This window comes from Episyrphus balteatus, chromosome 2 (assembly GCF_945859705.1).
Source record: "Episyrphus balteatus chromosome 2, idEpiBalt1.1, whole genome shotgun sequence".
Taxonomy (NCBI): domain Eukaryota; kingdom Metazoa; phylum Arthropoda; class Insecta; order Diptera; family Syrphidae; genus Episyrphus; species Episyrphus balteatus.
Genome location: NC_079135.1, coordinates 79,155,704 through 79,178,538, shown reverse-complemented (window position 1 = coordinate 79,178,538; position 22,835 = coordinate 79,155,704). Strand labels below are relative to the sequence as shown.

General features: G+C 32.7%; 3 protein-coding genes across 3 annotated transcripts; 1 reads left to right on the top strand and 2 right to left on the bottom strand.

Moving 5' to 3' along the window:
• The first annotated feature begins 603 nt into the window (after nucleotides 1–603).
• Nucleotides 604–2,168, top strand: LOC129908879 (probable tRNA N6-adenosine threonylcarbamoyltransferase, mitochondrial). The gene is made up of 4 exons (XM_055985695.1): nucleotides 604–911; nucleotides 980–1,113; nucleotides 1,186–1,647; nucleotides 1,707–2,168. The coding sequence occupies exons 1-4, from the start codon at nucleotides 721–723 to the stop codon at nucleotides 2,138–2,140; spliced, it is 1,221 nt and encodes a 406-aa protein (XP_055841670.1). The 5' UTR covers nucleotides 604–720; the 3' UTR covers nucleotides 2,141–2,168.
• A 3,040-nt stretch (nucleotides 2,169–5,208) lies between these two features.
• Nucleotides 5,209–5,981, bottom strand: LOC129908884 (transcription factor mef2A). The gene is made up of 2 exons (XM_055985701.1): nucleotides 5,825–5,981; nucleotides 5,209–5,767 (listed from the first exon to the last, which is right to left on the bottom strand). Exons 1-2 carry the CDS (start codon nucleotides 5,848–5,850, stop codon nucleotides 5,386–5,388), a joined length of 408 nt encoding a protein of 135 aa, XP_055841676.1. The 5' UTR covers nucleotides 5,851–5,981; the 3' UTR covers nucleotides 5,209–5,385.
• A 3,458-nt stretch (nucleotides 5,982–9,439) lies between these two features.
• On the bottom strand, nucleotides 9,440–21,404 carry LOC129908882 (cdc42 homolog). The gene is made up of 5 exons (XM_055985699.1): nucleotides 21,258–21,404; nucleotides 12,316–12,500; nucleotides 12,116–12,225; nucleotides 11,853–12,050; nucleotides 9,440–10,025 (listed from the first exon to the last, which is right to left on the bottom strand). The coding sequence occupies exons 2-5, from the start codon at nucleotides 12,491–12,493 to the stop codon at nucleotides 9,936–9,938; spliced, it is 576 nt and encodes a 191-aa protein (XP_055841674.1). The 5' UTR covers nucleotides 12,494–12,500; nucleotides 21,258–21,404; the 3' UTR covers nucleotides 9,440–9,935.
• Nucleotides 21,405–22,835: the final 1,431 nt, after the last annotated feature.

The following is a 22,835-nucleotide window of genomic DNA, read 5'->3' as shown; positions in this document are numbered from 1 at the left end:
ATAATTTCATTAAAACCTAAATAAAGATAACGGAATAATAAATTAAAAATAATTAAATAAAACTACTTTTAACTAAAAAAGATACAAGCCCAGGTTTGGTTGGGCGTGAGCTTACATCAGAATTAGTAAATACACCATACCGTTTCGTTAGCTTCATTTTCTAACTCATTTTATCCATATGATTTTTTCGTTTGAAATTTGTATTGGTAACTGTCCTATTTGCCCCAATCGAAACAAGCTACCTTTACTTTTCATAAAAAGGTGTTATAGTATCATTTCGGCAGCCCTGCTTTGTACTTTTTTGGTATCCGTCAAATTGACAATGAAATTTCCTGAAGTCTGTTCAATGATGTTGTTCTGGATAGTGTTCCGAACAAAATATCACAGCTATTTTTCTGTATGGAATGTTATGTTTTTTTTTTATGACAAATATTATGTTCTAGCGTTCAAGTGTAATCAAAAAGATCAACAAAAACTGCAATGAAAATTATGCAATCAGTTAAAAAAAAAACAAAAAAAAAACTGGGTGCATTCCCATAAACAGAAAGTCTTTGACGTTTACCACGAACTGTTCTGTTATGACCTTTTATCTTTCGACTTTCGCTTCATTGAACAAACCTCAAATAGTTCCATCAAAAAGCAGGAGGAACATCTTCTAGATTTCTGAATCCTTCAAATAACAGACTACTATAAATTTTGTATTGTCAGTGCAGTATTATTATGAGTTTGTTTAGAAAATATGGAGTATTATTTCAAAAAACAAGATCCATCTCATGGTTACATCAGCAAAACTGTAAACTATCCGTACTTGGCATAGAAACCTCCTGTGATGATACAGGAATCGCAGTAGTTCAATCAGATGGAAAAGTTCTTGGCAATGTCACCAATTCCCAACAAGGAATTCATTTAAGGTACCTACCTACAGTGTTTGTAATTATTTTGCTTGATCAATGTGTATAATGGAACCTTAATATTAAAGATATGGAGGAATCATACCACCAAGAGCACAGGAATTGCATCGTTCAAATATAGAACAAACCTATCTTAAATGTATTGAAAATTCCGGCATTGATCCATCTGCTTTGGATGCCATTGCCGTAACAACACGACCAGGTTTTTATTTTCATTATTAGGTATTTTATAGTCACTTCAATTACTATCAGTTTTGAACAAACATCCTCTAAGGTTTGGTAATGAGTCTTATGATTGGCCTTCGTTTCGCAAAGTATTTAGGACGTAAATACTCGAAGCCTATCATTCCAATTCATCACATGGAAGCACATGCTCTTACTGTAAGAATGGAACAAAAAGTGGAATTTCCATTTTTGTGCCTTCTAATAAGTGGTGGGCATAGTCAACTTGTATTTATCAAAAAAGCTACAGAGTTCTATCTGCTCGGCGAAAGTCTTGATGATGCACCTGGAGAGGCATTTGATAAAATATCTAGAAGACTACGTTTGAATACTATGACAAAGTTTGCCAACATGAATGGGGGACAAGCAATAGAAACTGCAGCCAAAGAAGCCACTTGTCCTGATCGATATGAATTTCCACTCCCATTAAGTCGCTACAAAGATTGTAACTTTAGTTTTGCTGGTTTAAAAAATAATTCTATTCGCACTATAAACGCAGCTGAAATAGAAGAAAGTAAGAATTTAAATTGTTTGTTATTTGATATAATTTCATTTCTTTTAAATTTCTATTAGAAACTCGTCCTGATGATGTCATCATACACTACAAGGATTTCTGTGCAGGCTTTTTAAAAGCTACAACAAGACATATCTCGAATCGGACTCAAAGAGCTCTTGAATTTTGTTTGAGAAAGAAACTTTTCGATAATAACACAAACCCGGCGATAGTTGTGTCGGGTGGAGTAGCTAATAATGATTACATATTCGATAATATTTGCAATCTTGGACAAAAATATGGGGTGAAAGCATATCGTCCTTCAAAGCAATTTTGTTCAGACAATGGTGCAATGATTGCTTGGAATGGTATAGAAAGATTAATGGAAGATCAAGCATGCGCACTGACTAACTTTGATAACATAGATGTAAAGGGCAAATGCACATTAGGCTTAAGTTTAATTGACGAAGTAACTGAGGAAGATATTAAATGTAAATGGGTTAAGACACTATAATAAAGAAAATATACTAGTATAAATTTAATATAAATAGTATGTATTTATGTATATGTTCAAAAAATTTTAGTAAAGCTTTTTGAAGAGGAACATCGCAGTTAGGAGTAGCGTTATAATGTTCTTGTTTTTTTATGACATCAATGCTTCATTTGCCTATTTCTCCACAAAACAGAAAAACGCAGCCTAGACGCAGTTACTCTTGGGGGAACTTGTCAACTAATTTTAATACAAGATTTACATTTACAATTTTAACATACCTTTCAGCAAACTAAAGCAGTGTTTTGGATAGTGTCAAGCTCCTGGATTATATACTAAGAAAATCTTTGAAGAAACGTTTCAAGCTGAGTTTCATTCATGTCCCTTATAGAGTTTGAAGACTAAAATAGAATGTATTTACTTTTTAATGGTACTCTAATTTTAAAATGAGAGTTTTCCAATTGAAATATTATTAGCCCTGTTCCATTGGAGGTGGTAGTTTACTACTAGAAGTTGTTTTGGTTAATATATAGTACTATCATCTACTCATGCTCTTCTTCCCGAGTAGATACGATTTGTATTGAATTCGTTGAAAGTGCATTCCATTGAAAATCGCTAGTTTACTACTAGTAGTACTTTGCCACCTCCCAATGGAACAGGGCAATTATCACCGGAAAATAGTGTACTAAAATTCCATAACAATTTTTGCAAAATAAGCTATTTAGAATGAAAAAAAAAACGCATTCAAATATACTCATGCAAAGCTGAACAAACAGTTTTTTTTTTTTGTATTCCTGGATTTTTTTGATTTCATTTTGGCAAATTACATGCTTTAGGATGCCATAAAATAACAAATTTTTACCGGCCCATATCCTTTAATCCGTCCCCTAAATTGTTCGCTTATACTAACGCAACGCTCTGTTTGTACACATATCTACATATAATACTTGGCTCCTTTTATAAAAACTGTAATTTTTTCAACCACTAGGATGTTATTCTTTGACATTTTGAATTAAAGATGTCCATAATATGCATGTTTATACAAAAAATACTAAATTCATTGAAAGTTTGTCAATGCAAAAGGTAACTTAAGTGTTATGACTAACTAACCTATTATTCTTAATAGTTTTAAATGTGACAAAATCCAACCGTGAGCTTTAGCCCAAAGCCTAAGTTTGTCCATTAGAGAACCCAATGTGCAAGATTTTTGCTCAAGGCTTACTTGAATGTCGAAACTTTTGGCTTTATTGCTTGAATAAAGTTATTGGATTTTTTTGGTTCTATAGCTTTAAAATATAGATCTTGATAGCTTTGAAAAGTAATAGCGTTCGGTGTTGAATTCTATCCATTGCCCAATTCTTAAACTTGAGTTTCTATTCAAAACCGCAGGATCTGAAGCGATTTCCTCCAACTGAATACCCAATGTGCAAGTCAAAAGGGTTTCTGTGAATGTTAGAGTAGAGCCATAGAGTTATGCGGTTTCACATACAACTTTTTGGAAAAACTATGTGTGAACTTTATTGAAATTTTATTAAACGCATTTTTTGCCCATCACATTAAAACAGAATTACCCCAATAATCTATACCAGAAACTCTATCTACCAGAAACTCTACCTATAATTAGGTGTGTGAATCAAGTAAATGGTTTTCACTTTGCTCTCACTTTTTCTATTTATTAGTTCTAAAGTTCTCTGAAAAACAGAACGAAACGATTAATGCAATGATGATTCCCATGAAACTCACGTTTTCCCCAACTGAATTAAACCATTATGACATCAGAAAATTAATTAGCCCTAGTGTAAATTTTACGTGAAAATGTTTCCTCCCGAAATATTAGTCCTAATTACGAATTCCATTCGTATCGGAAATTGTCTACGGTTTCTGATAAAACAATCACAAAATCCGATCGTTGTGACGATTTGTATGAAATTTTTCATCACGGACAGATTCCATTATTGTTTTTTTTTTCGGGAATCATAGCAAATTTCCGATGCAAATGGAATGCGTGATAAGGTCAATTTTTGGTTTCCAGGAATTTAAAAAAGCTATTTGTGAGTTTCACCCGAAGGGAATGTATTTAGAAATTATTATTATTATTATCTTTCTTCTTCTTCTTCCTTTTTCTAGGCGCTGTTATGATCTCGATGTCGAGGGGATCATAACCTTCCCACGTTACTGCTTCACACTAGTGATCCGCCTGTGGGGTTCGCCGGGTTAACCTCAGAAATCGGCGGCAAGCCTCCCGGTTTTGTATTGTTCCGTTTCTGAGGCCAACTGAATGCTGGTGTTTTTGCATTTGCTTGTACCAGGAGTTTTTAGGCCTACCTTTCTTTTTATTATTATTATCTTTGTACATGTGATACTCAGAAATCAGAATAGGGGTAAATGACAAGATATTTTAACATCCTAGTATCCAAGACTATATAATATATGAACCTGAATTAGCGAACGTTCCTTTGACAATCGTTATAACACGTTGAGTGCTATAAGAATAGATTTCAAGATGAGGGTTGTATTTCTGAACCTTAATTGCATACTTCTAAAATCATCTGCGTAATAGAATAAAATTAAAAGATAAAGACCGAACTTTCTCTTAAAATAACAAGTGAGAGACACTCGTCTAGACCACTTGGAATGGCGAGTAAAGAGCCGACTCTGCCAGGGATCCTTCATCTGTCGGAAACCCGTTCATTAAGCAAGTAGGTACTCATCCCTTTTTTGCCTAATTTTTCAATTCGACAGCACATACCTACATCAGCATCAGTGAGCGAAGTTTTATAATTTTTGTACCAAGTTGACATATGATTTCCATCAATCTTGGCTCAAAGCTTGTTTTTTTTTTAAGAAACAAACCAAAGACGGGAATAATAATGTTCAATGTGTTTGTACCTTGTTTTTGAAAAAAAAAAAAACGTATACAAACTACATAATTCAGACGAAGCCACAAAAATATTTTTATTTACAACAATTAGGTAAGTAATTTTAATAAAAACAAATATGTATTCTGAAAAGCACAATTGAACAATTATTATATCAAAATAAATGTATTTCGATATGATAATGAATATTATTTATTTATAAGAAAAGTGAAATTTTGTATTTTTTTTTTTGTTTTTAATTAAATATTAACTTAACTTAATAACTATTATTTATATTCCTAAATCAATCCTCATGGAAAGCCTATAGATAGGTATTATAAGTATAGGTACACATAAATTTGATCCATTGCATAGAACATAGGTGTTTCGAAAGATTTATTATGATTATTATTAAATTTGATTTCTTTTAACTCTTTCGAAATGCAATTCGTGCAATAATTTATTTTTATTATAATAAAATGGATTTTCATGCTCACTCAATTCGGGATCGTATGAATACTGTTGGAAATCATCTTGTTGTGGCACTTGATTTGGATTGTGGTGATGTAAAACTTGGTTTGGATATTGCTGCTGCTGCATGTTATGGTTTATATGTTGTTGTATATTTTGCATACCCATATTATTTGATGTATTATAATTTTGATGATTATGATGTTGATGATGCTGGTGATTATGGAATGACTCCTCTAAATTATTGTTGTTTATATGAAGATTGTTGATACGCTTTGAAAGAGGTGTGGACTCACAAAAATCATCTTCACGGCTTCTTTTTCTTTAATTGATTAAGTTTTTTTTATAGAATATATTCATATGTATTGAAGGATCAAACCTTTTGTCCATTAAACCAGTCATCATTGCACCTCAATCAAAATTAATTTCTTTTTGATAATCCCTTCCTGAGGTAGGTAAAAAATTTGGATTTTTTTTTTATGTGTGAAACAGATGACTTCGAGAAAGAGTAAACAAAACTAGATATGTCACAAAGACAGTTAAGTCACGAACACAATAATGAAAACAGTATGTGCCACAAGTATTTTTACTTGCGATATAGGTACTATATATCAAGTTATGCATTCGTACAAAAAAAAAAGTTGAGATAACATTTTTCCATGACATTACGATGGTAGACAATGCCAAAAAAGTGGGTCCCGGAAGTCCGTCTGTCTGTCTGTCAGTCTGTCTGTATAAGGAGCTACAGCCTAAACGGATGGACCGATTAATGTCAAACTTGGTATGTAGCGTTATTTGGCGACTCTCCAGAGGGGTTTTTGGAATTAATTTTTTTGGACCAAAAATAACGGTACTTGTCATATACCGATTTTAGTAAAATTGAAATATCTCGAAAACGGCTCCAACGATTTTGTTTAAAAAATTCAAGCAGTAGTTATAAGCTAAGGTCTATCTTTCAAAATTTTTTTTTGAGAATCATTATTAACGGTACCTGCCATAGAACCGTTTTTTTCAAATCCTATTATCTCCGAAACTGCTTATTCGATTTGAACGAAACTTTTTCTGAAGAAGCATTTATATAATTTAAATATAATCCAAAAATAAGATTTAAAAAAAAATAATTTTTGGATTTTTAAAAAAATTTTGAAAATTTTTTTTGAAAAATCAAATTTTCGAAAACGGGACATTGAATTTTTTTGAAATTTTGTTTTTAGATGTTGATTAGTGATTTCTAAAGAATGGCATACCAATTTTATTTTAAAACTTTTTTTCCAAAAAATTATTTATAAAAAATTAATTTTTTAAAAAACGGCTCTAACGATTTTGAAAATTTTTTTCTAAAAACGCATCTTAATATATCAATCAAAACTGCATACTTGTTTTGGAGGGCAATTTAATTTCAGATTTTATTTTATTTTTTTTTTAAACGAATTTTATTTTTTTTTCCAAATTTCTATATAATAAGTCTTAAAAATTTAAGCAACTTTAACTCTAAGAGCAAGTTCGTGCGACCCAGTCGTGCATTTTATTTTTTTTCGTATTGAACAAAATATTGACCGTGCAAAATGTTCAAAATCAAGAATGATCTCACATACATTTTTCCCAAAGGACCCCGCACATTTTGTATGGGAAGTGGCCCTCGGTGAAATTGTCTGAAATTTTAGCATGTTGTTCTCTTGAAGCCCCTGATCAAAAGTCAATATGGACAGAAAGTCGAAAATTGGAGTGTTTTTAAGATAACGGTTTTTTCCGATGACTATCTTAAACCTTTTTTAAGGGATAGTAACTCTCTATGTTGTGTTTTGCGCTATTTTTTTGTGGAATCCAAAGGTTTTTAGGGTCGCTGAAACCGAATCCGAAGTCCATTTTGACCCATCACGTTTGGTTTTCAAGATAACCTCAAAAAAAATGTGGAGTTCGACAATGTTAAAATTATGTTTTTCGGGTCGCTGAAACCAGGGGTCGAACTACGGCATACGTTCGTTAACGTACTGACGCTTTATGTCTCTATTATTTTCTTCTGATTGAATAGAGAGAGAAATAGTCAAAACGTTAACGAACGTATGCCTTAGTTCGACCCCAGATTCGAAGTCTATTTTGCCCTATTACGTCAGGTTTTTGAAATAACCTCAGAAAAGGTGTTTGTTTCTTTTTTGAGGTAATCTCGAAAATCTGTGGATTCCACTAAAAAATAGCGCAAAACACAACATATGGAGAGTTACTATTCCATATAAAAGCTTTGAGATAGTCATCGGAAAAAAAACGTTATCTTAAAAACTCTGCATTTTTCGACTTTCTGTCCATATCGACTTTTGATCAGGGGCTTCAAGAGAACAACATACTAAAATGTCAGTCAATTTCAGCGAGGGCCACTTCCCATACAAAATGTGCGGGGTCCTTTACGAAATCACATTTATAACACATTGTTCTGTTTAGTACAACAGTTGAAACACAAATATGGAGAAAAAATGGATACTTTTTCTTGGTTTGGTATCATGTTTTGGTATCATGTATTGCTGTTTTCTTAAGTAAAAAGAAAAACACAGCAGGGATGTTCATGAAACCGGGTTAAACGTGGTAAAATGGTAAATGTGGTAAACGAGTTGTCAAAATTTGTATGGAAATGGAAAAACTTTACCAAAATATTCCAATTTTTTGTGGAAAAGTTTACCATCTGAATGTGGTAAATTTGGAAAACTTTTGATGTGTAATTTTGATGATAAAATAAACTAAAATGACTGCAAGAGGTGGGAATTATATTTACAAAAATATAATAAAATAGAAAAAATAATTTTAAATACTTTTTTTTCATTTTTTTTGAATTTTTTCATTCGGCAAGCTAGTTTGTATAGGTTTTATATTCAAGTAAAAGAAGGAGGCCTCTTTAAGATCTTTTCCAAAAGCACAGATAATAAATTATACAGATGTCTTATTCATATGGAGAGAAATGATATATGAAACTGAAATTGACCAAAAAAGAGCTTTTCCAATTTTTCTGAGCAGACAAGATATCTGTATGATTATATTATCTGTGCCAAAAGGTTTCTTGTAAGTATGCAATGTTTTTTTTTTTAATGCATTAGATAGAACATTGCATACTTACAAGCAACCTCTTCAAACAGGTTTTTGCAAGGCTACGTTAAGACGCACAATTTGTTTCGTTTTTCTAAAACAAAATCGCTTTCGTTTCATAGAAACCGGCTCATAGGCTCACATTTAAGCTAGATCAAAAAGAGATAGCTTAAGAACGAATGCAATCATGATTTTTTAATGAGTTTTCAACTTGCTCTAATATCTGTTTTTCCCGAGTCGACTTTTTGTCGTGACGCTTAGCTTTGTGACCAACGTTTTAATCCCCAAAGTAGCCGTTTAAAAATCTCGCCCGATTGGACCCCGAAAAAATCGACTAGATTCTCAGAGGGGTTTCATCAAGTAGTTTACCACGCAGATACAATTTAGTAAGATTTATGGTATACATACCCTAAAATTTGGTTTTTGTCTTATTAGTGCTGTCACTATTTTTCTTTGTCTGTACATAAAGAGAACAAGTAAACAGTCATCTCCAATTAGATTCAAACAAAGTCTTGTACTTTGTAGAGAATACACTATCCAATGTTTCATAGAAATCAGTGCAGTGGTTTCAACCACACCTTTTATAGAGAAAGTATACCTGTTTAAGATAGGAGTTACCGAAGTTATTGAAAAAAAAAACAATGGGCTAATCAATAGCATCCATTTAGTTGACGGTACGACGGACAGATGGAATTCACTAGAGCTTCTGAGAACCAACCCATACAAGACATACGCCATCATTTGTGTATGGAATTATTACCATAAACCCACTTACCCCCTTGTTGCAAAAAGTTCGATGTATTAACAACGAATTTGAATTCGGGATGTGTGGATACCATAGACCTAAGACATCATATTAACCTGTTTCATTTTATATTTTTCCATATTTTCCTTAGAAACTAGAAAAGAAAAAACAAACAAATTTCGAAGTAAATGCAATACTTTTTATGTAGCAAAAAAATTAATATATTTTTTTTTTCAAATTCTTAAATACCTCGTGTGTAAACAAAACACTTAAGAAACATTAAAGAATAAATCTTTGCTTTCAATTTGATATTAAAAATCATTTCCAGTAATAATAATTGTATTTACTAAAACTAATACAGTATATAATATAAAAGTAAATGATATTAAAAAAAATGTTATTAGTTCATAACAACTACAACTGCTGTTCTCATGTGTGATTTGCCAACTAATTTTATGTAGTCATACAATAAAAAATATATATTTTATGAATTTAGCGACATTTTTGTTGTTTACTTTATTGATTTTGTTTTAATTTTTTTTTTTTTAATTTTCTTTTAAACTGTTGTTGCCTTTGTGGTTTCTCTTTTATTTTGCTTTTAAATTAAAATATCTTCAAAATAGTGTATGTGGGTTTTTAATGTTTCGTGAAACCATATAAATAAATGTTAAAATTATAGGAATTTGCACTTCCTTTTCTTTGATGGTTCTGGTGGTTCTAACGCTGCAAGTATTGCTTCATCGAATACGTTCTTAAGTCCTTTCTGTAAAACAAATATGAACACATAAAATGGTTAAATGAGATGTATTGTTTCATTGATGGCACTAATAAACACATAACTTTTTTTTTTAATGAATTGAGTATTTTTGTAAACTTGCATTATAATACACCTATGCACGCAGCGGCGTACACACCATTGGGGCAAGCGGCCCCCGACACGCCCCAGGGCCACTAATGGAGACAATGCAGAGAAGACAACTTTTTTATACAAGTAAAGTAGCAAAAAGATAAGATATTTAACGTCAATCACTTCGGACACAAGAGACATATTATATTTTATATTCTTCAGTGTAATCTCAAAAAAAAAGTATTACCTCAGGGGCCCTAAAAATATAAATTGCTTTTTTGATAGAAAAATTATATGTTATCCAAGAGCCCCAAAAAATATTACTTGAATAATCTTAGTGACCAACGAATGATACGTCAAGGGTGGCAACAAAAAAAAAGATGAGGGCGTATACGTATTTTTTTTAAATTAATTTGTTCTTATTTTGTACATCAAATAGGCCCCCAAAGGGTCCCAAAATTTAGTCTTGCCCCTAGGCCACGGCAACTCAACGTACGCCACTGTATGCACGAAAGGCGCGTTAGTGGTGCTTAATTAGTTTTTTGTATTTTCAAATATTAGATGCATATAAGGATTCTTAATTTTGAGGATTTTTTTTTCTTCACTCCCGGCTCAAAATTTTGTTGCAGATATAAAAAAAAAACTTAAATATCGGCTTATGCCTTCTACATATATAAGTCGAATTAATGGATGTTTTATGTTGGTGCTTAAGTTTTTTTTTTTACTGTTTCTTACTAATAGGAAAACGCATTTAAAATCAAGGGATCAAAAATCCTCATAAGAGTAGAAAAAAGTGCATGAAAACGAGTTTAAATTAATGAAAGCTAACGTCAAAGCGTTATTCTTCAGCGGATATCATTTTACGTAATCATTCCAGTCTCAAAACAATAGCATAAAGCACAAGCTAAGAAAATTTCTGAAGCTGCCATTAAAATCACAAACAAAGGACGTTTAAGCGCCACACAAGTATAGCTGGCAGAAACAAAAAATTAAGTATTTTCAATTAAAAATGGTTTTAATTCAGATTTTTTTCAACTTGATCCCTCACAACTCTGCATATACATCACACAAATGTAAAAAATAAAACAGCGCGACGAAAAGTGCAAGGAGAAGTTCACTCAAGATGCGCTTCAGATTCGGGGTCGCATTGTAGCGCTTCAACTTCATCCTTTTTAATAAATGTTAAATTGTTTTCCATCTCAAAAGAATCAAATCGAAGGTGGAGTGCTTGGACAATTTGCGGTAAATCCTAGAATATGTGTAAGACCTAATCAGGATTGTAACAACCTCTACAAGACACTGGCCGATAGGGGAACATGCGGGAAGGTATCAAATAACAATTCCTGTCGTAGTTGTGGGGACCAATTTAAAAAAAGAAACGGTTGCTCACTTTCTATATCACTCTTCTGCTGTTGCAACAACGAGGAACCGAATTCCGATTCTTGAAATTGTTTTCTGATAGTTTAATTAGTGATAACACTTAGAATAATTGTCAACAACGACAACCAAATACGTCGAGAGCAAATTTTGGGATTGGAGGTATAACCAAAATGTGAGTACGGAGTTTTTTTTTTAATTTTTCGCGTTCTTATACCGAATTTAAGTCTGGCAGCTTTAATTCATAGCATTAGGCTTTGGTGGGTGAAACAATTATTGTGAGTTGGCTAAATCCACTCTGTTTTAAATTCTAAACATAACCGCTTAAACAGTTCGATGATAAATATATGAAAATAAAAATGTTACCTGTGTTAGTGCAGAGCACTCAACATATTTAACAGCCTTAAGTTCCTTTGCTAATTTTTCTCCTTGCTCCATTGATATTGGCTTTTGCTTATTTTTAGCAAGTTTCTCCAATGTACTGCTCTCATCGCGCAAATCAATTTGAGTTCCTACCAACAAAAATGGAGTTTTTTGGCAGTGATGCGTTATTTCCGGAACCCACTGTAAATAAAACGTATAATCTTATTAATAACACTACTTATGGTTAGATAAAAAAATGTACGTACTTTTTCCTTGACATTTTCAAATGAACTGGGACTAACGACCGAAAAACAAACCAAAAACACATCTGTCTGGGGATAAGATAGTGGTCGAAGACGATCGTAATCCTCCTGGCCTGAAAACAAAATACATCGAATATTATTCATATGAACAAAAAATATATACATTTAGTTTCAAAATGATGATTAAGTCGCATATAATTTACCTGCAGTATCAAAAAGTCCAAGAGTGTATGGCTCTCCTCCAATCATCACTGTAACTGCATAGTTATCGAATACTGTGGGTACATACTCTGATGGAAATTTGTTGGTGGTGTAGGAAATAAGAAGACATGTCTTTCCTACGGCACCATCACCAACAACTACACATTTAATTGTCTGCATGATACTCCTAAAAAAGAAACAACAAAAAACACATTATTTTTACGTACATATAGCTCTTCCCATTAATATTGTGAGTTAGGTTTTGGAGATTTCACTATTTTATTTTGAGCTTTCAGAGTTCTCTTGAATTGTTGGAAAGGAAATATGTGAAACTTGAATGGAAAAAATGTATTACAACAATAATTTATATAACGTTTTTAGGCTGAGTTCTATTTAAGCGGATTCCATATTCCAAGGGAAATTGAAGATACATATAAATATTGACATACGAGGTGTAATGGGATCAAATCCATCACAAATGTGATCAAAGTAAAAACATTTTGTGGAGTTCTGTATTTCCCTCAATTTTTATTAAATTTACATCATTTTTGATTAAATGCATACAATTTAGCAGTTTTCGATCAGATCGAGAAAAGAACCTTCTTAAAGAGAAAAAGGTAGAAAGGGAAGGGGGAATGCGATTCTGAATTTGTTTCCAAAGGTAAAAATAATAACAAAGTTTTATAAAAGCTGTTCAAACATGAGGTATCTATTTAAAACTACAGACATTATTTTTTTAGCCAATAGATTTTGATTATCTTTCTTTTTTCAGGTTTCAATTATACCTATCTACAAAGAAACCCCCGCACTTATCTAAGGCGAATTTTTTGCTGTTTTTATTTTTTTTCTTTTATCAATTTAGATGCATTTATTCGATAAGGACTTATAATTTTTGCACTTCCACATCAATTTAATAAGAATTTAATTCTACAACTTCTTTTCCTCAGGAGAAAAATTGTGAAGAAGAAAAAAATGAAATTTTGCTTTGGACACCGGTTTTTATTAATCCATTTAATTGCAATTTTACCTAAAGGCTTCTTTAAAATTAAAACAATTTAGGACTGAGTGTTTTCTAATATTGCTCTAAATACAGCAAGAAAAGTCTTTATTATACTCTAATTTATTCTATAGGTCTATACACTGGGTATTCGCTCTGATGTACTTTTGAGCATCCCCAACCAAAATAGTACCCATTTCGAATGATAGCGTCGTTTAATCCCGTATAGTCATTTGGACCTTAAAAAAATTATTGGCATAATGGTTGCCTTGTTTTTTTTTTTTTTTAAATTGATCATAAATAGAACCGTAGTTACGGATCTGTGTTTGAGATTCTATGTACTAAGTTCAAATAACTTTTTGTAAATTTTTTTAAACTGGATACAGAGTAACTCACTGGAAATGAAAACACAATCGAAACAATGAACTTTTCAGGCGGACGTGTATCAAAAAAGGCAAAAATAGTTATTGCAACGCTTTTATTTATTGATTACTTTTTTTGGAAAAGGGCACAGTGACAATAACCGGTCATTAAGATTTGTGGAAAAGCGGTCTCATACGTCCGCAGCTGCAAAGGCAAAATTACGACGCAATAAAATTAATTTTAAAATAAAAAAAACATTTTTTCATGTTTGTTCACCAAACAAAAAATCGCTACATGGAATGCAAACGGTCTTTTACAACACTTATCCGAATTAAAAATCTTTTTAGATCTAGAACATATAGATATTTGCCTGGTGTCCGAAACTCACTTCTCCAATGGGCAAAGTCTAGATAATGTAATAGAACACTATTCATGTTACCACGCTCCACATCCAGCTGACAAGGCAAGAGGTGGATCGGCGATTCTTATAAAAGAAAGGTTAAAACATTATGAAGAAAACAAGCTTACTAATGAAAATATGCAAGTAACAACTATTAGTATTGGTATGAAAAAGAAAGAGTTTAAGATAGCAGCTATATACTGCCCACCAAGGCGCTCCCCGACAGAAGATGACTGATTCTGAATTTGTTTCCAAAGGTAAAAATAATAACAAAGTTTTATAAAAGCTGTTCAAACATGAGGTATCTATTTAAAACTACAGACATTATTTTTTTAGCCAATAGATTTTGATTATCTTTCTTTTTTCAGGTTTCAATTATACCTATCTACAAAGAAACCCCCGCACTTATCTAAGGCGAATTTTTTGCTGTTTTTATTTTTTTTCTTTTATCAATTTAGATGCATTTATTCGATAAGGACTTATAATTTTTGCACTTCCACATCAATTTAATAAGAATTTAATTCTACAACTTCTTTTCCTCAGGAGAAAAATTGTGAAGAAGAAAAAAATGAAATTTTGCTTTGGACACCGGTTTTTATTAATCCATTTAATTGCAATTTTACCTAAAGGCTTCTTTAAAATTAAAACAATTTAGGACTGAGTGTTTTCTAATATTGCTCTAAATACAGCAAGAAAAGTCTTTATTATACTCTAATTTATTCTATAGGTCTATACACTGGGTATTCGCTCTGATGTACTTTTGAGCATCCCCAACCAAAATAGTACCCATTTCGAATGATAGCGTCGTTTAATCCCGTATAGTCATTTGGACCTTAAAAAAATTATTGGCATAATGGTTGCCTTGTTTTTTTTTTTTTTTTAAATTGATCATAAATAGAACCGTAGTTACGGATCTGTGTTTGAGATTCTATGTACTAAGTTCAAATAACTTTTTGTAAATTTTTTTAAACTGGATACAGAGTAACTCACTGGAAATGAAAACACAATCGAAACAATGAACTTTTCAGGCGGACGTGTATCAAAAAAGGCAAAAATAGTTATTGCAACGCTTTTATTTATTGATTACTTTTTTTGGAAAAGGGCACAGTGACAATAACCGGTCATTAAGATTTGTGGAAAAGCGGTCTCATACGTCCGCAGCTGCAAAGGCAAAATTACGACGCAATAAAATTAATTTTAAAATAAAAAAAACATTTTTTCATGTTTGTTCACCAAACAAAAAATCGCTACATGGAATGCAAACGGTCTTTTACAACACTTATCCGAATTAAAAATCTTTTTAGATCTAGAACATATAGATATTTGCCTGGTGTCCGAAACTCACTTCTCCAATGGGCAAAGTCTAGATAATGTAATAGAACACTATTCATGTTACCACGCTCCACATCCAGCTGACAAGGCAAGAGGTGGATCGGCGATTCTTATAAAAGAAAGCTTAAAACATTATGAAGAAAACAAGCTTACTAATGAAAATATGCAAGTAACAACTATTAGTATTGGTATGAAAAAGAAAGAGTTTAAGATAGCAGCTATATACTGCCCACCAAGGCGCTCCCCGACAGAAGATGACTATACAGATCCATTAAATCTTCTTGGGCATAACTTTCTTGTTGGTGGAGACTTCAATGCGAAACACACCCATTGGGGTTCAAGACTTATATCAACAAAAGGCAAAAGACTTTTCCAAGCAGGCCGTAAATACAATTGCGAATTCTATTCCTCCAGGTCGCCTACTTACTGGCCTTCCGATACTAACAAAATACCAGACCTTATTGACTTTTTCGTAGCTAAAGGAATCAAACGAAATCACATTAGTGTCGAAGGTAATTATGACTTGTCATCAGATCATACTCCAGTGGTTCTAACACTAAGTGAATCGGAAGTAATAGAAAAAAGTAATCCAAAGCTTGTAAATAAGAAAACAAACTGGAGTGATTTTAGAGAAAGGCTTTAAAGTTTTATAAATTTAAGATCTCCCATGGATACAATCGAGCAAATTGACCATGAAGTGGAACAATTTATTGCTGACGTGCAACAGGCCGCTGAAGAAAGTACTCCAACATTTTCTAATAGAAGACAAAATGAAATAAAATATCCTTTAGAGATAAGAGAGTTGATAATAGAGAAAAGAAGAGCTCGAAGAAAATGGCAAAATACTAGATTTCCAGATGATAAAACAACGTTTAACCGTATAAGCAACAATCTTAAAAAACAAATTTATAAATTCAAAAATGATTCACTCAGTACATTCCTAAAGAATTTAACGACTGATGCTTCAACCGATTTTTCGCTATGGAAAGCAGCCAAGCGCCTGAAAAGACCGCAGTTACTAAACTCTCCCTTGAAATCTCAAGATGGGAAATAGATCGGTAACCCAAAAGAAAAAGCTAACCTTTTCGCGGAGCATCTTGCGAATGTTTTTAAGCCATACCCAACAAACGCGGCTGAAAATAGCTTACAGTTTGTTGATAAGATAGATGAAAGTGAAATACCAATTGTAAGATTAAAAGAAATAAAAAGTATGTGTTTACATCAACTATCAAATAAAAAATCACCAGGTTACGATCTTATTACTGCTCAGGTTATGAAAGAAATGCCTTTGAAAGCCTTCATAAAACTCCAATATATAATAAATGCATGCCTTAAGCAACGGTATGTCCCACACCATTGGAAAATTGCTGAAATTATTGTCATACCCAAGCAAGGTAAGCCACCTACAGAAGTGACGTCTTACAGACCAATATCGCTTATACCAATTATGGCAAAAGTTTTTGAAAAACTGCTTCTGAAAGAAGGTTAATCCCAAATCATCAGTTTGGCTTTAGAAATAAACATTCCACGATAGACCAAGTTCATAGAATAACGGATGTAATAGAAAAAGCATTAGAAGAAAAACAAGTATGTTCAGCTATTTTCTTAGATGTTGCTCAAGCCTTTGACAAGGTTTGGCATGAGGGACTTGAGTACAAACTGCAAAGGGATCTTCCCAGACAGTACTATGAAATATTAAAATCGTACATCTCAGACCGATTGTTTAGAGTAAGGTACGATCAAGAATATTCGGAATTGAAGAAAATAGAAGCCGGTGTACCACAAGGAAGTGTCCTAGGTCCTACCCTGTATTTACTATACACAAGGGATATCCCAGTTGGGAATCACACCATAATGGCTACTTTTGCAGATGATACCGCAATTTTGGTACCCGACAAATGTGTCTCTAGGGGAGCAGTAAAGCTGCAATATGCCGTCGACACAGTCAGAGATTGGACCGAAAAATGGCGTATCAAACTCAATGAAACAAAATCTTCACATATAAACTTTACAAATAAAAAGATAAACAATATTCCAATATTCATTAATAATCAAGCTGTACCTTACGCCAATACGGCCAAATACCTTGGAATGATTTTGGATGCAAAGCTAAAGTGGAAAGAGCACATCAAAAAGAAAAGAGAAGAACTAAACTTGAAATATAGAAAAATGTACTGGTTACTTGGTAACAACTCTGATTTATCAACCCAAAACAAAATAATGCTGTATAATCAAGTACTAAAGCCTGTTTGGACCTATGGTATCCAATTATGGGGCTGTACAAAGAAAACAAATACCGAAATCATCCAAAAATTCCAAAACAAAGTCCTTCGTGGAATAGTTAATGCACCTTGGTACATAAGAAATAGCGATCTACATCGTGACTTACAAATAGAAACGGTTACAGAAGTTGTTAAAAAATACGCTGTATCCCATAATCAGAGACTGCAATGTCATACCAATTCTGAAATGGTGTCCGTCTTGAATACCAGAAACCATGTTCGGAGATTAAGAAGAACCAAGCCTCATGAGCTTATGGTCTAAAAAAACATGGGAAAGTATTAAAAGTTTAAACTTCCCCCAAAGTGATTTTACAAAGTTAAGAAAGAAAAATCTGATGTCGATCTCTCAAGATTGGTCCTGATAAAGAGGTGGTTTTAGTGGTTAAGAGTCCCACACTACTTGGTGTCGAATACTGCCAAGTGTCTTTTGAAGATTTCCTCCCGTCAAAAAAAAAAAAAAAAATGTTTGTTCACCAAGGGAAAGCCTTAAACCAATGAGTCCCTATTAACAAGAACACCATCAAATAAGTTCTAAAAAAGGACTTATATGTATGTAATAATATATACATACATATGAACGTCCACGATAAGCTAGTTTGGCTTTAAAAACAGTTTTGCGGAACAATTTAATATTTTCTATTAAATTAATAACAGTATGAAACCATTCCCTTTTGCCTTTTCCTTTTTTATTCCTTTTTGCTTGGACTTTTAACTGAAGGCAAAAACAAAAATAACAATCGCAGTGTTTTCGCGTTATTATCAGAATTAAAACATTTACCAATTAAAGTTGATAAACGAAGGATACCTTAAAAGGCAATCGGTTTGCATGGTATCCGTCGTAGCGGAAAATTCTCTTATTTCATACGAATCCTCAGTGGTAAAAAAAACTCTAAGATTCTTATGAAATCGGACAAATCTCCGCTCCAACGAATAAGGCTCATTTCAGACGAAGCCGGCAATCGTCCAAACGGCCCGGTTGCGGTTGCACCAATAAATTGAAAACGAATGTAAAAAAAAAAAAAACAGCTAAACCGGCCTACCGGTAATACCGGCCTGGGAAATTATCCTTTTAAATAATTCAGCCAGTTAGAAGGTTTTTTCGTTTGTGAAATGTCGTGCCAAAAGCCCAAATTTGGGTCGTATGCAATAAAAATGGGCTTAAGCTCTTCTCACTTTTCAGTACATTTTCTTAAGAACTATCCCATTTTTTTGAGATAGATCTCTAGAAATTGTACTGAAAAGTGAGATAGAGCTTAAGCTCATTCTTTTTGCATATGAGCCTTTGGCTACAATGCAATTTTAAGCCCTTCTTCAATTTGCTCAACCATATACATACGATTTGAAAGGCCACGTTTCCAATGGTATATGATTGGAGAGGAGTTAAATTCAGGGATGAGTCGAAAATTTGTTTCCATGGAAGCGATCGTAAGGCGATCGGTTTCTACAACTTTTTTTTTTGCATTTTCATTAAAGTTAAAGCGAACCGGTCGTGTTAACTTCGGATCCGTATATGTCGATATTCTGGTGGATCCTGTAGGTCACTATGCTGGGTTTATTGGAAAAGAATTCGCGACTACCACTATAAGGGACTACCACTATAGATTAGCCAACGCCTAGCTCAGACTTAAAACTTATCTTAAAACGCGAGTGGTAGACGAATTTGAAGAATCTCCCGTGATACAATCAAGAAATCATCAGGTCAATGAAAAACGGATATGGTACAATAACAGCAATACAAAATAATAACCAACTAAATTGCACCTGATTTAGTCTGAAATATTAAATTTACCAGCTACCTACCCCTTATTTCAATTTCATTCAATATTGTTGTTTTTTTTTTCAGCTTTTCCGATTAAATCCGAAAGTAATGAAGTGATTTTTATTCTCAAAGGCTTGATTTGAAGCTAATGAATCAAGCACGTATCTGAACTGCATCGTAAGCAATTACTTTTTTAACACAAAGGAAGAGGATGATACCATACTTTGGATCATAAGTGTAGTTCTTAAGGAAAAGAAAATCTAAAATTTACGAAAACACTTCAAGTTAAAAACAAACAAAAAAACCTTAATTAAATAAATAATCGACTATTATTTCCCATAACACTCTACTATCAAAGATATTTATTTCAAATTCCAGGAATAGTATTTATAACCCCTGTCACAAAACACGATTTGGTAAAAAAAAAGCCCATTAGATTACAAAGCAAATAATATAATTCTGAAAATCGAACCGAAAAACAAAAATAAAAGATACGAAGAATATCTATATAAACCTCTACATACGAACCTATTAAAATAATCTATAATTAAAATAGGTTGTCATCGATTTTTTTCAATTCCAGTTTCAAGGAATAATACCAAAATAAAAAAGTGTTAAGGCCCATCAATTTAAAACAATAAAACGTTTTAAATGTAAAGCATTAATATATAATCTTTACCAAGTCACTACAATTTGCATAACAATAATAATAAAAAGCCTTCCCCCAGCCAGACCTATTCATCATTTCCATGACGTCCGAACTCCGAAATTATAACAATAGTTAGAGGTAGAATAAAGATAAAAAACACTCACTAGAAAAAAAGGTTTAGCGATTTGGGTTGGGCATGTATGCGAATAACGATAAATTTATTATCAACTACTAAAATATTAGTTAAGTCAGACAAAGTCATCAAGTTTTTCAGTTAATTTTTTACTAAATACGCATTTGGAATATGATTTTCATATAGATTGCATAGTAATCCCACCCCATTATGACTAGACAAGCAAGCGACAAAAATGCATTTCACCGACACATCAAAGTGAAAAACTACATTACAAATTTACTTGGATAGAAAAAAAAGAGAAAAAAAAAACAGAAACAATGCAGCCGAAGAAAAATGTCTAAAAAGAAAAAAAAAAAAAAAAACACCGACCGATTAACAAACAATTTATAATTCCCCGAACAAAAAAGTGGCGAAATAGATTTGGCCAAACGCCGAAGATTGATAAGAGTGCGAAAAGAATTTCTATTCCATTGGCGATGGCGGAGTGGTGGTGGTTTTGTCGTCGACAAGAGGCCGATCAAAAAAATTATGTTCATAGAATTATATTATGGACATTGCACTGACTGCCACTGCCACACATAAATTATTATGAGGTAGTTTTTCTTTTTTTTTATTATTATTCCCAATTGCATGTCTTTCTGTTTGCGGATGTTGTTTTTCCGTTTTGTAAATAATCTACCTACAAAACGAAAGAAAAATACAACAAAAAAAAAGCAAACAAGAACAAGGAAGACCATTTTCCGGTGTGACGGCGGCGGCGGTAGCGGAGCACCAACTTTGAATTCCATGTCGTCGTTGTAGTCTGTGAGCATTGTTGTTGCATAGCATTTTGTTCTATGTCGTCGATCTACGACGACGACACAGAAAAAAAAAAATAATAAAAATACTAGAAGCCATATTTTCTTTTACTTTTTTTCAACAAAATTTTCGTTTGTTTCTTTACGGGTTTTTCGCTCGAGATCGGTTATATATTTACCCACAAATATATTTTATTATTTATTATATTTATTTATTAATAATACTTACAAATTGGGGAATTAGACAAGAAAATTAAAAACTTGAAAAAAACTTTTCTGGGTTGGGCACAGGATTTTTGCAGAACATACACTTGACAGAATTTAAATTGAGAGTTGCCCATTTAACGAGTACGAGATGGTTACTCATCAACTTTCTGTCATTGGTGGGAAAGAGATAGATATGTGGGATTGCGAGCCGTTAGCCGATTAAAAAGGTGCTAGATGGGCGCGAGTCTCGAATTATTTAGGCTTAAAGGCACGGCTGCATTTTTATTAAGGACTCTGTTTTTTCTAAGACCCCGCACTCACACTTAATGATTTTCTTTGTTTTAATTTTTCAAGCTTCCATGTGTACTGTGGAGCATTATAACACTATGTTTCCACCCACACCTACCCTAAATCCGAGATTTAGTCAAGTAGATTTAGCATAAATTTCGAGTTTTATTCTAAATCTCGGATTGAAAGTAGGTGAAAATCTTAGATTTAGGGTAGCTGAACCCAAATCTGAGATTTAGCGAAGTAGATTGAAAATAAATCTCGAGATTTATTCTAAATCTACTTAGCTAAATCTCGGATTTAGCGTAGGTGGAAACATAGTATAAGACATAAACTTCACGGATATGCTTTGAGATTCTGACAAAATATTTTTAATTTTTTCCAACGTACTTCACATGAGAGAAGAATACAACACATTTTCTGATTCTGAAACATAAGCTGCGTTCCTTTGGAAATATTTATCTACTGCTTAGTACTTAAAGCTGCTTTGAACTACTTTTTCAGTATAGTAAAAGTAGTTCAAAGTAGTTTTAAGTACTAAACAGTAGATAAAATATTTCCAAAGGAACGCAGCTATTATCTGTTTCCAGGGATGATACACACAAATTTGTTTTGTTTTTGTGAACCTGATTTCTTTTATGGCCATATTATTCACTCTGGATTAAAGTTAATTTTTAATCCAATCACTTAAATCTGAATTTAATAAATCCAAGGATTTAATTTTTTGTTCATTTTTTTTTTCATTCACTCAAAAAAAATTATTATATTAGGGGTATTCACGAGCAGTTAAAATTTATTTAGATTTAAAGAGATTGGATTTTAAAAATTGGATTTAAAGCCTGGTATGCTGTTCGCGCTAAATTTAATCCGAGATAAACTTCCCATACAAGTTATCGATAATTTGTATGGGATCCATTTTAGCTCGGCTAAAATTTTTCGATAATTTTTATGGGAGCTAAAATTTATCTCGAACAGCGTAACAGGCTTAAGCAGTGAATATTATGGATTTGGACTTATTTTTGAGACTTCTTTACATCCATTTGCATAGCGGGTGGCAATGGTGCAGTGGATGTAGTACTTGACTGCTAACCTGAAGGTTGTGGGTTCGAGCCCTACCTCAGGCAGCATTCTTTTCTTAATCCCCCAGCTTGGAAGCCACCCGTGGGACTATATGAGATAATAATCATCTTATTCTCAATTCACTGTACCAACAAAAAAATCTTTCCTATCTTTCTATTCCTTCTAACTAGTGCCGTGCAGTTGCATTTAAAAGACCTTAGGTCTTACAGGCATATAGTTAAATTATTATTAA